Below are 12297 nucleotides of genomic sequence, written 5' to 3'. Positions count from 1 at the left end.
GGTGCGGTCATCCGGAGCTTTGGAGGGCGTTGCCATCAGTATGCTGATGACACGCAGCTCTATTTCTCCTTTTCATCTTCTTCAGGTGAGGCTGTCAATGTGCTGAACTGGTGCCTGGCTGCGACAATGGACTGGATGAGGGCTAATAAACTGAGGCTCAAGACTGAGATGCTGGTAGTGGGTGGTTCTTCTGACCAGATGGTGGATGTCCAACCTGTCCTGGATGCGGTTGCACTACCCCTGAAGGAGCAGGTTCATAGCTTGGGGCTTCTCCTAGAACCATTTCTGTCACTTGAGGTTCAGGTAGCCTGGGTGGCACGGAGTGCCCTCTCCCAACTTCAGTTGGTGGCCCAACTATGTCCCTATCTGGCTTCAGTTGTCCATGCTCTAGTAACCTCCAAATTAGATTACTGCAATGTACTCTACGTGGGGCTGCCTTTGAAGACAGTTCAGAAACTGCAGCTTGTGCAAAATGCAGTGGCCAGTTTGGTAACATGGACCAGATGGTCCGAACATATAAAACCGATTCTGGCCCGCTTGCATTGGCTGCCTGTATGTTTCCGAGCTCAATTCAAGGTGCTGGTTTTGACTTAGAAAGCCTTACATGGCTTGGGACCATAATACCTGATGGAATGTCTCTCCCTATACGAACCCACCCGTACACTACGTTCAAGATTAAAGGCCCTCCTCCGGGTGCCTACTCCAAGGGAAGCTCGGAGGGTGGCAACAAGGGAGAGGGCCTTTTCAGTGGTGGCCCCCAAATTATGGAATGATCTCCCTGACGAGGTGTGCCTGGCGCCAACACTGTTATCTTTTCGGCACCAGTTCAAGACTTTCCTCTTCTCTCAGGCATTTTAGCATGTGTTTTAAATTGTTTTTATATTGTTTTAAATTTTAAAATTGTGTTTTAAATTGTTTTTAAAATATGTGTTTTAAATTGTATATTTGTTTTAATGTTTTTGATTGCTGTAAACTGCCCAGAGAGCTTCGGCTATGGGGTGGTATACAAGTGCAATAAATAAATAAATAAGACACGCAGACCCAGGAAGGCCACTCTTGAGGAATTACAAGGAAATTGGGAAGGCCCTGTAAGAAGAACTGCTTGACTGATCAATTTAAACCAATCCTTATTCCAGGGGGGAGAGGGTTAAGGTGATTGAACACAGCTTATAGCAACCTTCGTCAATCTGGTGCCCTCCAGATGTTTTGGTCTGCATCTCCCATCAGCCCCAGCCAGCACTTCTAGCTGGGGCTGATGGGAGTTGCAGTCCAAAAAGTCTGGAGGGCACCAGATTGGCAAAAGCTGATTATAAGCACCCCACCTTACCCGGGCAGCAAAAACCCACCCTTCCCAGCTCATCGCATACTTTTCCGATGGTCCCTAGTGTGTGTCCAGTTCTCCACCATCTCTCTTCCACCCGTCTCTCTCAATCTCTTATGCAACCTGCCCATTGTGAGCTGTGTCAGTTTGTGCAGCTCTGTCAAACACATCGGCCCTTCCAAGCCGAGCAGAGCTTGTGAAAGGCTCAGCGGGGGTCTGCACACTACGCCACTAATTAGGGCCTGCAGCAGAGGGTTCCCATAAACACCTGCACAGTCATGTGACTCAACAGAGGGGGGGAGGCAAAGAATGACCATGCCACCCAAGCGTGAATCAAAATGAGCTGAGCTGCAAAAAATTTTTTTAACAAAATGATAATAAAATAAATAAATTATTGTGCTCACAGTCACATTTCCAGGGATGCAAAACATTCTTGGCACATCTGATTGGACTGTGGGAGGTGTGGGCAAAAGGGAGACTCCACTGCCCAGTACCAGGCAAATTCCCAGTTGGCCCTTTTGGGAGTCCCATCTTGGATCAACTTGACAGAGGAGAAAAAGATCTGCTGCCCTATTTTTCATTTATTCAATGGCGGTTTTTTGACCAAAAGAAAGGGGGGAGGGGAAATGGCAAAGTCTGTTGGAATAATTTTTTGTGGTTTGTTCTCTCTGAGATGGTCCACCACAGTTTCTGTCATGGGAACAAGCTGAGTCTTTTAGCCCAGCAGCACAGCCCAAGGGCACCAGGAGTTCTCTTGCATAAGCCCCAGTGGCATGGATGGAAAATTCAAGTGGGGATCTTGTTTTCCATGGCAGAGTCTTTTCAGTTGTGGCTCCCCATCAGTAGAATGCACTCCACAGTGAGGTCCTCCTGGTGCCATCATTACCATCTTGTCAGCGCCAGGTAAAAACCTCCCTTTTCTGTCTGGCAATTGACAGTTGATGATGACTTTGATTATATGTTTTCGCTGCTGTTTTATCTGTTCTGTTCTGTGGGTTGTTCCACGGGTAACCGTATGGTGTCCCAGATGTTGTGGGCTACAACTCCCATTATCACTGACCATTGGCCATATTGGCTGGGGGTGATGGGAGTTCAAAAACACCACACTGGAAAGCACCACATTGGCTAACTGGGTTATTGCATGGCTTTATTTCAATGCATGGTTCTTTTTTTCTGATTTTAGGTTATGCTTTATGCTCTTCAAATTTTGTTAAGTTGCGTAGAGCCTCCTTATGTAGTAGGTGACTAATAAATTTATTAATAAGGATAAGAATTTAGCAGAATCATCCAGAGCAGTGCAACCCTGAGGAGGAAGATTTTGCCTTTTCCAGTAAGTCCTATTTTCCAGTGCCTTTACTGTGAAAGCCAGTATGGTGTAGTGGTTAGAGCAGACTTTCCCAACAGATGTTGTTGGACCACAACTCCCATCAGCCTCAGCCAGCATTGCCAATGGTCAGGAAAGATGGGAATTGTGGTCCAACAACATCTGGAGGCACACCAGTTGGGAAAGGCTGGGTTAGAGTGTTGGACTATGACCTGGGAGCCCAGGGTTTGAATCCCCACAAAGCCATGAAGCTCACTGGGTGACCTTGGGCCAGTTGCCTCTCAGCCTCAGAGGAAGGCAATGGTAAAACCACCTCTGAATACTGTTTACCATGAAAGCCATATTCATAGGGTCGCCATAAGTGGGGATCGACTTGAAGGCAGTCCGTTTCCATTTTTACTGTGTTTGGAGCCCGAGGTTGCAGACTCCAGCCATGTTCATGCCATACTTTTATTCCACTGTTATTCCACTTTAAACAGCCATGACTTCCCCCTAGGAATCCTGGGAAGTGTAGTTTGCCCCTCCCCTCCTCCCCCCATCTGCAAGCCAGCTCAGTCCGGGCCAAACTTCACTAGGGCTCCAGGCTGGGAATATGGCAAGAGACACTTTTCTGATGCTGCGGCCACCCATGCAGCCTGTCGAATGGCCTGCTGGCAAAGAGCCAGCCTTCTCAGTCAAGGTCATTGGAGAGGGCTCTCCGTTGTGTTTAAAAAGCAAAGCCCCACCCCCCCATCCTTTTCAATTGGCCAGCCACAGAAAATTCCAGAACCCAAGACAACACCTGCACCATCATGTAATAGTTTTCTGAACCCTGCTTTCATCAAAGTCATTCCTTATGTACTGTTTCCTTCCCCCCCCCAAGAGGAAGGACTGTAGGTTTATTTGTTCATTTGGGTAATTTATGACCTGCACATTCAGTCTCATTTGGTGGCACCTGCCCTGTGGAATTCCCTGCCCTTAAATATTAGACAGGTGCCATCTCTGCTATCTTTTCGGCGCCTTTTTAGTTGAGACCTTATCCCAGTCTGTGTCTGTGTTGGAATTGCTTTTTAATATGTTTTTAAACCTACTTTTTAAAAAGCAATATGTTTTTAACCTTTTTTAAAAAGATGTCTTCAAAGCTTTTTTTTTTAAAAAAATGTTTTTAAATATGTTTTGTTTTAGTATTTTAAAGTCTGTTTTTATGATGTTTTAAAGTGTTTTTAGTGCTTTTGTTTGCTGCCCTGGGCTCCTGCTAGAGGAAGAGTGGGATATAAATCAAATAATAAATAAATAAATAAATTTTGCAATGCAGTTCTCCAACCAGTGAATGCGTACAAAAATTCATATATTTGGGGAAGGTGTGCATAAAAATGAATACATTAGTGAAAATGACATGCAGAAATGATTTATATTAGGAGAAATTGCCTGCAAAAATGTGTGTTAGTCAAAACTGCAGGCAAAATGGTACACTTAAGATACACTTCCATTTAAAATGCTGATGGATTTTCATGAGGAGAATTATGATGATTTTATTTTTAGTTTGCAAATCGCTACATAAATATGGAGAACTGAATTTAAGACTGGAAAAATGAGAAACTGAGAGGATCGAAACGGACAGATCTTCCCATCTCTGATTCATAGGGTTGCCATAAGTCAAAGTCGACTTGAAGGCTCATAACAACAACAACAAACAGATATATAGATAGACAGATAGATGAATATGTATGTGTGCGTACACACACACACACACATTGTTGCTTTTAAAAATAAATAAATCACAATCTTGAAAGCCTGAAGAAATAAATCAAAATAATAGCAACCAGCAAATGCCACACCCCTAGGATTCCTTAGAAGCCACCCTGGGCTCCCTCTGGGAGGAAGGGCAGGATATAAATTCAAATAAATAAATAGAAACTGACTGGGGTTGCCCAATCAGAAGATCAGCCTGTGATTCCAGAGAAAATGTACTCAACTTTGCTCAATATATACATTTTTGCAAAGTAATTTCCCCTAATCTAAAGCACTTTTGAATGTTATTTTCATCAATATATGCATTTTCATACACATTACAAAACTGCACTGCAAAATTTGGAGACATGTGAATTTCAAAGGATAGCTGTGTGCTGGTTCTCATATTGTTTCAGAAAGTGCTCTCACTGAATAAATAAGACCTCACCATGCTCTACACCTCCTAGTTGATTGTGAATGCTGTAAGGCTGTTTAGCGACAACAGTCACGGGTGCAATGCAGAGGAAGTAAAGTGTGCTTAAGCCCCATTGAAATCAATGGTGCTTAAGCATATTTGGATCATTCTCAAGAAGCGGTGGTGATGACAAATGTCCCCCTCCCCCAGTCTTGGGCAGAAGAAAGAGCGATGCTTGTTTTGCACTAACTGGGCAAGGGTGTCACGATACGGCAGTAACAAAAGTAGGCCAGGCAAGGAGCACAGAGGAGCCACTTTCCTGGGCCGTGTAGAGATGCCATCGGCAAAAATGTCACTTTTGGTAACTCTCAGTTTCTAATCTTAATTTCAGTTCTCCACATTTTGAACATCAATTTGTGGGTTTTTTTTTTAAATCATCATTTTCATGCGAATTTCTGCTCATATGCCCAATATACACACTTTTGCAAAGTAATTTCCCCTAATATAATGAATTTTGTATGTTATTTTAACTCATACATGTAGTTATATGCACACATCACCCTAGTATATGGATTTTTGAATGTATTACTTGGCTGGAAAATTGCACTGCAAAATTCAGAGAAATGCAAATTTTGAAGGATGGCTGTGTGTCAGTTTGCATATTATTTTGAAAAGCGCAGAGTAGGTAGGTTTGCCTTTAAATGCCAAATGAATTGAATTTCTCTCTCCCTCCCCCATCCCTAGTTCTAGGGGATACTCTTATTTCCTGCAGGGCTACTGCAGTGAGGCATGCATCCTGGAACACTTGCCAGAATCCTCTGCAACGCACAGAGAAGCCACTGAGCTAATGTAGACTTACTTCTATATCAAATCTATTAATACTACAGTTCTCATGAGGAATACTCCTCAGCAGAACAGCATAATGCTAACAGAAACCGGAGTGTATGTGTGGAGAGGGAGAAACACACAAAACACAACCCATTATTCACTATCCACAAGATGTCAGCTATGATTCTAACGATCCAGTTCAGTTTCTACCTGAATTAAAGAAGGATGAGTTCAGGGAATTCATGTGAGATATATCCCAGACATCCCCTCTGAAAAGCTTCTTGGAGAGAAAATTGTTCTTCACTCTCTAGAGCGGAAGGCACCCCAGGATCAGCAGCGATATAAGTCCTGCTGCTGGTGGCTATAGTACAGAGGAGCCTTCCCAAGGAAGATCACCTGGCATTATTTCTGCGGTCTTCTGAGTAATAAATGAAGAGCGTTCTGCTTACCAGGCCTTTTAAGTCATTTAGGTAATCTGGTTCTCTGCTTTTCAAATCTGTTGGGGTTGCAGCAAGGTCTGTTTTGTTGCATTAATGCAGTCTCCCCCTTGTTAAATAGTTCCATGTTTTACTTTTTATTTTATTTCTTTTTTTACTTATTTATTGTAGGCCACCCAGAGGTCCTTAGATTGTGGGGTGGCATCGAAATGGCACATATAAATGTCGGAGGCTACCTTATAGCGAATCAGACAATTGGTCCATGTAGCACAGTGTTGTCTACTCTGAACAGGAAGAGGATTTCAGATGTATTTCAGGCCTATCTTGTGAACTGTATGTGTTTTATGTGATGTGTTTTTGTGTCAATGTATTTATATAAAAATACATTTTTACTTATACATATTTTAAATAGGTTGTAAGTCACTTGGAGATCTTTTGTATAACAAGCAACTTACAATTTTTTTTGTTCTTATGTGCCTTCAAGTCGATTATGAGTTATGGCAACCCTATAAATCAGTGACCTCCAATAGCATCTGTCATGAACCACCCTGTTCAGATCTTGCAAATTCAGGTCCGTGACTTCCTTTGTGGAATCAATCCATCTCTTGTTTGGCCTTCCTCTTTTTCTACTTCCTTCTGTTTTTCCCAGCATTATTGTCTTTTCTAGTGAATCCTGTCTTCTCATGATGTGTCCAAAGAATGATAACCTCAGTTTCATCATTTTAGCTCCTAGTGACAGTTCTGGTTTAATTTGTTCTGACACCCAATTATTTCTCTTTTTTGCAGTCCATGGTATGTGCAAAGCTCTCCTCCAACCACATTTCAAATGAGTTGATTTTTCTCTTATCTGGCTTTTTCGCTGTCCAACTTTCACATCCATACATAGAGATCGGGAATACCATGGTCTGAATGAACCTGACTTTGGTGTTCAGTGATACATCTTTGTACTTGAGGACTTTTTTTAAAATTGAGCATAAGAGAGAAGCTGATGTCTAAAAACATGTTGATATTGGCTCTTCAAAATTTGTTGGAATTCAGAATATTACACACACATCCCAGAGATGGGTGGGAAATTTGATTCAGTTCAAATTTCAGCCTGAATCTATCAAATCTGCACTTTTCAAAACAAAATGAGAACCACAACAGAGCCATCCTTAGAAATTTGCACTTATTTGAATTTTGCAATGCAGTTCACCAACCAAACAATGTTTAGAAAAATGCATACTTTAGGAGAAAGTGTGCATAAAAATGAATATATTAGTGAAAATAGCATACAAAAATTGATTATATGATAAATTGCTTGCAAAAATGTGTGCATTAGTCAAAACAGCTGACAAGAATGTGTTTATTAGGAGAAATTCACACTAAAATGCTGGGAAATTTTTATGAGGATTAAAAAAAACCCACAGATTGCTGCAGAAGTGTGGAGAACAGAATTTAAGATCAGAAAGAAGAGAAACTGAGGGAACCAACATTAGCATCTATTCCTCCCACACACACACACACACTGCACAGACACACAGTGGCAATGTTTCAGGACAATCCTTGATAAAATGCAGAGGGTGGGTTTTTCTTTAAGCCTTGGATCTCTTCTGCTGGCACTAGATTCAACAGCCTAGGCCTTCCCACTCTCCCAGTGCCCGCTGACGCTTCTCACTCCTCCTCCTCCTCCTGCTGCTCTTTACCCTGATGTGAACGCCTGCCCTTTAAGGGGAGAGGGTTGCAGTTGGAAAGACACCATCTGACACAGTCATAACCCCCTGACCCTACGTGGCTGCACCCATGAAGAACCATATCTGCCTTCAAGCCTGGCAGAAGAGTCTCAAAGGTCATGGGGAGTGGAAGGGGAGGAAAAAGCAAGAAAAAAACCACCAGACAGAAAGGGGGGGAGGAGCGTTCTTTAACTCAGTTATGTGCAATCATTGCACTAGTTCCTCGGAGAAACCAAGGCACCCTTCCTTCTCTCTTTTCCCCATCTTCCGATACATCACTGCATTCCTGGTTATTCTCAAATTAGGGTATTTAGAAATTCAGTCTTGGGATGGAGAATAGATGCAACTTGGCTCAAGTGCACATGAGTGTAAATATGCACAGAAGTGCACTAAAGCGCCATGCGCTGCTCAGCTTGCCATTTTGCTCACTGTAGCTGTGGACGTCTATGTTGAATTGTAAACATGTCACAGGCAATTTGGGGCTTTTCAGTGTATCTTTAACCGAAAGAAAAACATGCTCTGAGCTTCTAAATTAATGGGGGACTGACTGGTCATAAGAAAATAAGCTAATGCAGCATTAGAGATCGATGGACCGGGCTATTTCTCCTCCATGCCCTCAGTCATGGATCTGTTCTATCTTATGTTTTAGCTGATTTTAAAAAATGCACAATCTCATCAAAATTGTACACATTTTATACGCATTTTGAAAACATTTTGTACACATGCTTTTCAATGCATTTCTCAATATGGATTTTTGTACATCCTTTTTTTCCTGCCAGATGTGTTTATGTACAAATGTTTTGAACCAAAACCTTGCAAAACTCAGAGAAGTGTATAATCTAACTGATATTTACACATCAGAGCACAGCTAACTCTGGGACCAATAAATCAGGTAAATTTGCTTCAAAATGCAGACCAAATGAATTCCTCTTCAATGCAGCAATGTGCCACATTCAACACTAGTCCTACTCAGAGCAAACCCATTGAAGTGAATAGATGTGACTAATTTAGCTTCATTAATTTCAATGCATCTACTCTGAGTAGAACTTAGTCGAATGCAACCCATAGTATGTGTGGGCTGTGGCAGTGGCTTGGCATTGATTCTTGGGGTGTTAAAAGCATGTCCCTATGTGCACCTGTGAGATGCCACACTGGGTCTCAGAAATGCAGAAAAGTTAACCCAGACGTGCAAAACAGTGGGAGTGCAACCCACACGTAGCTCCTGCTTTGGCACAACTATGTATAACCATCCGTAAAGAGCCGCTAGCATGATATAAACCACATGCATCACTGCCAAATTTGTTCCTTCAAGCAACCGAACTCTCCGATTTCGACTTATGGCAACCCTGTGAATCAGCGACCTCCAATAGCATCTGTTATAAACCACCCTGTTCAGATCTTGTAGGTTCAGGTCTGTGGCTTCCTTGATGGAACCAATCCCTGGTCTCTCTTCCTCTCTCCATCTTGCTCATTAACGTAAGATGGTAAACCTTCCAGGCAGAGATTGCGTCACTTGTATGGCACTTAGCATATGGATAGAAAATATGGATAGCAGCAGGGATTCCCTCTCTCCCTCATACTCCCCCGCTCCCAGTTCACTCTCAATACGTGGGGAAGAATTGTACCTGCGGAAAAATACCAGCCCTCCTTGTGACTTGAGACTCCACCTGTTCACCTGTTTGCTGTTGTTAATAATAAAACCCTCTGAGCAAACCAAAGCACCTCTAGTCCAAGTGGGATTGGGGCAGGTCTGAGCTGTTTTTTACCTGCTGCACTGAGATGCACACAGGCTTGAACTGCAATGCAATCCGGACAATACAACAAGGCCTTCACCTTGGCCAAGGTTGTCTGGGAGTCTTCTTAATGAAGGTGTGTGTGTGTACCCTTACTGCAGAGTTACATGCCTGTACAAACATGTATGTAGCTGGTTTCTTCAAACAAGAGGAATACATGTTTCACATACATGCCCAAATATAAGCAGGCAGGCGAAGGAAAACAAATACCTATGAATCACCCAGGCAGGGACCCCACAAAGATGTTTAAAAATCTGTTCATACTGACAGGCACATGGGCAAGACACATCAATTCCTGGCTTGTGGTTTTCAGCAATGCATACCCTGAAGTGCAATTACAGTTGTGATTATGCGTCTCTCTCAACACACAATCACAAGTGACATACAAGTGTCGGTGCGCACACACAGAGACATGGATGTGTTGCACTCCTATAACATGCGCATGCCTGGGTCACAAGGTTGGACACAGACTCTGAAAAAGCTGCTGTACCTTGTTCATGCATTGCACGGATAGGAGAATTTCACCAGAACTGGCCTTCTTCCTCATCACCCCACCCTGTCTCCAATCACAATGCCAAGGAGAGGATTTCTTCTTCTCTCATAAAGGTCCAAAACCCTTCCCAGCTGGCTGGTGCCATTTGTTGTTTGTCCAGGGTGCTGGGAATTGTAGTTCTGTGAGGGGTAAACTACAGTTTGCAGGACTGTGTGTGTGTTTGTGCATGTATGTGTGTATGTGTGTGTGAAGGAACCAGGGGTGGACCAGGGCACTGTGGCTGCATTCTCTCTTACTTCATTGGGAGACAAACAAGATTTTCAGGCTGGGGTCTAGCAAACATACACACAGGCTTTCAAAAAGCAGATTCTGTTACTGCTCACTGGGGAGAGGCTGTAGGTCAGGGGTAAAGCGCACCATTGGCATGCAGGAGGTTATAGGTTCAATTCCCAACATTTAAGAACGTCAGAAGAGCCTTGCAGCTGGGCCAGGCCAGTGGCTCACCTAAGTCCAGCATCCTGGCCCCACAGTGGCCAACCAGATGCCCGAGAGAAAACTGCAAGCGGGACCTGAGCGCAAGAGCCTCTCCCCTCCCACAGTTTTCCGCAACTGGTATTCAGAAGCATCCTGCCTCCGACTGTGGTGGCAGAACATAGCCAGCAGGATTACTGACAATCAAGTGTCCCTTCACTGCCTCTTGTGGGAGCAAATCCCACACTTTTATGCACTGCTGTGTGAAGAACTCCTTTCTTTTGCCTGCCCTGGATCTTCCAGTATTTCCAGCTAAGATTTAGATGATGGGAAAGTTCCTTCTCTGCCTGAGTCCGTAGAGAGCTGCTGCCAGTCAGAACAGATAATACTGGGCTAGATGATTTGACCTGGGATACGGCTGCTTCCTGTACAAGAAGACCTCCCCCACTTGCCCCAAAGCTCCCAAATCAGCCCACTTATGAGCTAGAAGCTGACTGGGCTCCTACTGGGAAGAAGGGTGAGACAGACAGACAGACAGACAGACAGATAGATAGATAGATAGATAGATAGATAGATAGATAGATAGATAGATAGATAGATAGATAGATAGATAGATAGATAGATAGATAGATAGATAGATAGATAGATAGATAGATAGATGCAGGGGGTCCAATGGCACTGACTTGCAATCACCCTCCCAGGATACCTTTAGCCCTCCTTGCCCTCAAATTTATGGTCCTGGCTGACACCAGGGAGGAGGCATAGTGCAGGAAGGAAGAAGAGCGCTCTCACAATAAGGACTAGAATCTTAGCATTCATGCAGTTTAAGGCAAGGTGCAGATTCCAAGGAAGGAGAGGAATCATGGAGACAACTGGGAGAAAAAGAATGGCTGTGAACACCCTTGACATCAGTGCTGATGCCTACATGAACCCATGTGGTGTAGTGGTTGGGCCTGGGAGGCCAGGGTTCAAATCCCCACTCAGCCATGAAACTCACTGGGTGACCTTGGGCCAGCCACCATCTGTCAGCCTAACCTACCTCACAGGGTTGTGGTGAGGATAAAATGGGGAGTGGGGGAGAATCATATACACGAGCTCCTTGGAGGAGAGGAGGGATATAGATGGAAGAAATAAATCATAAATAAAATGAATGAATTCCACACAGATTTAAAGCACTTCTAAATCAAAGGAGCGAAGGTTAGGGAAACGGCTGCGTGCAAGTTAGTTTCTCAAGCTAGGGATCAAAGCTGCCCCTGCTCCAAGATACTCACTCAGCCTCGGGTGGGTGATGTAGTTCCTGGTCACTGCGTGGACGTGCTCCCTTGCCCCAGAGAGAGCTCCTGGGTGGCCGCTAACTCTCACTTCCACCTTGGTAGCCATGCCCTTGGAGAGTCTGGTGAGACGCGAGCAAGCCAGAGCCCAGCTCTGAAGTTTTTATACCAGATCTGTCTGACTGAGACCGGCAGTACTGCTCTGCCCTGCCTCCTGTATGTTTTCCCTGCACACAGAAAAATGTGTTGCCTGTAAACTGTCAGGCAGCTGCAGGTTTGAGCTGCACGTTGCAAAGGTCTCACCGAAAAATCTGGGGTGTGCGAGACTTTTCCCAGCAGCAATATTCTCACTGCCGTGTATGCTTTTGGGAGTGAGTTACAGCTGTTTTCTTTGCCAGGTTGACAGCGTCCCTTTGCACCAAGCACTGAGAGTACATGAAGGATCCATGTAAATGAAAAGGACACCTGATCCAACTGTTTCCACCCAGGAGGACAGTATCTACCCTCCATGCCCAAACCATT

At 44.0% G+C, this 12297-nt stretch overlaps 1 protein-coding gene across 1 annotated transcript in view; it reads right to left on the bottom strand.

Moving 5' to 3' along the window:
- Positions 1-11884, bottom strand: part of ATP6V1B1 (ATPase H+ transporting V1 subunit B1) — a 76182-nt gene extending 64298 nt beyond the window's left edge. Inside the window, exon 1 of the mRNA XM_061584967.1 lies at positions 11776-11884. Within this exon, the coding sequence (XP_061440951.1) occupies positions 11776-11884 (109 nt within the window). The remainder of the gene's footprint in view (positions 1-11775) is intronic.
- Positions 11885-12297: the final 413 nt, after the last annotated feature.

The sequence above is a fragment of the Rhineura floridana genome, chromosome 9 (assembly GCF_030035675.1).
Source record: "Rhineura floridana isolate rRhiFlo1 chromosome 9, rRhiFlo1.hap2, whole genome shotgun sequence".
Classification (NCBI taxonomy): domain Eukaryota; kingdom Metazoa; phylum Chordata; class Lepidosauria; order Squamata; family Rhineuridae; genus Rhineura; species Rhineura floridana.
The sequence above is the reverse complement of the archived record's forward strand: the minus strand, read 5'-3'. Positions and strand labels throughout refer to the sequence as shown.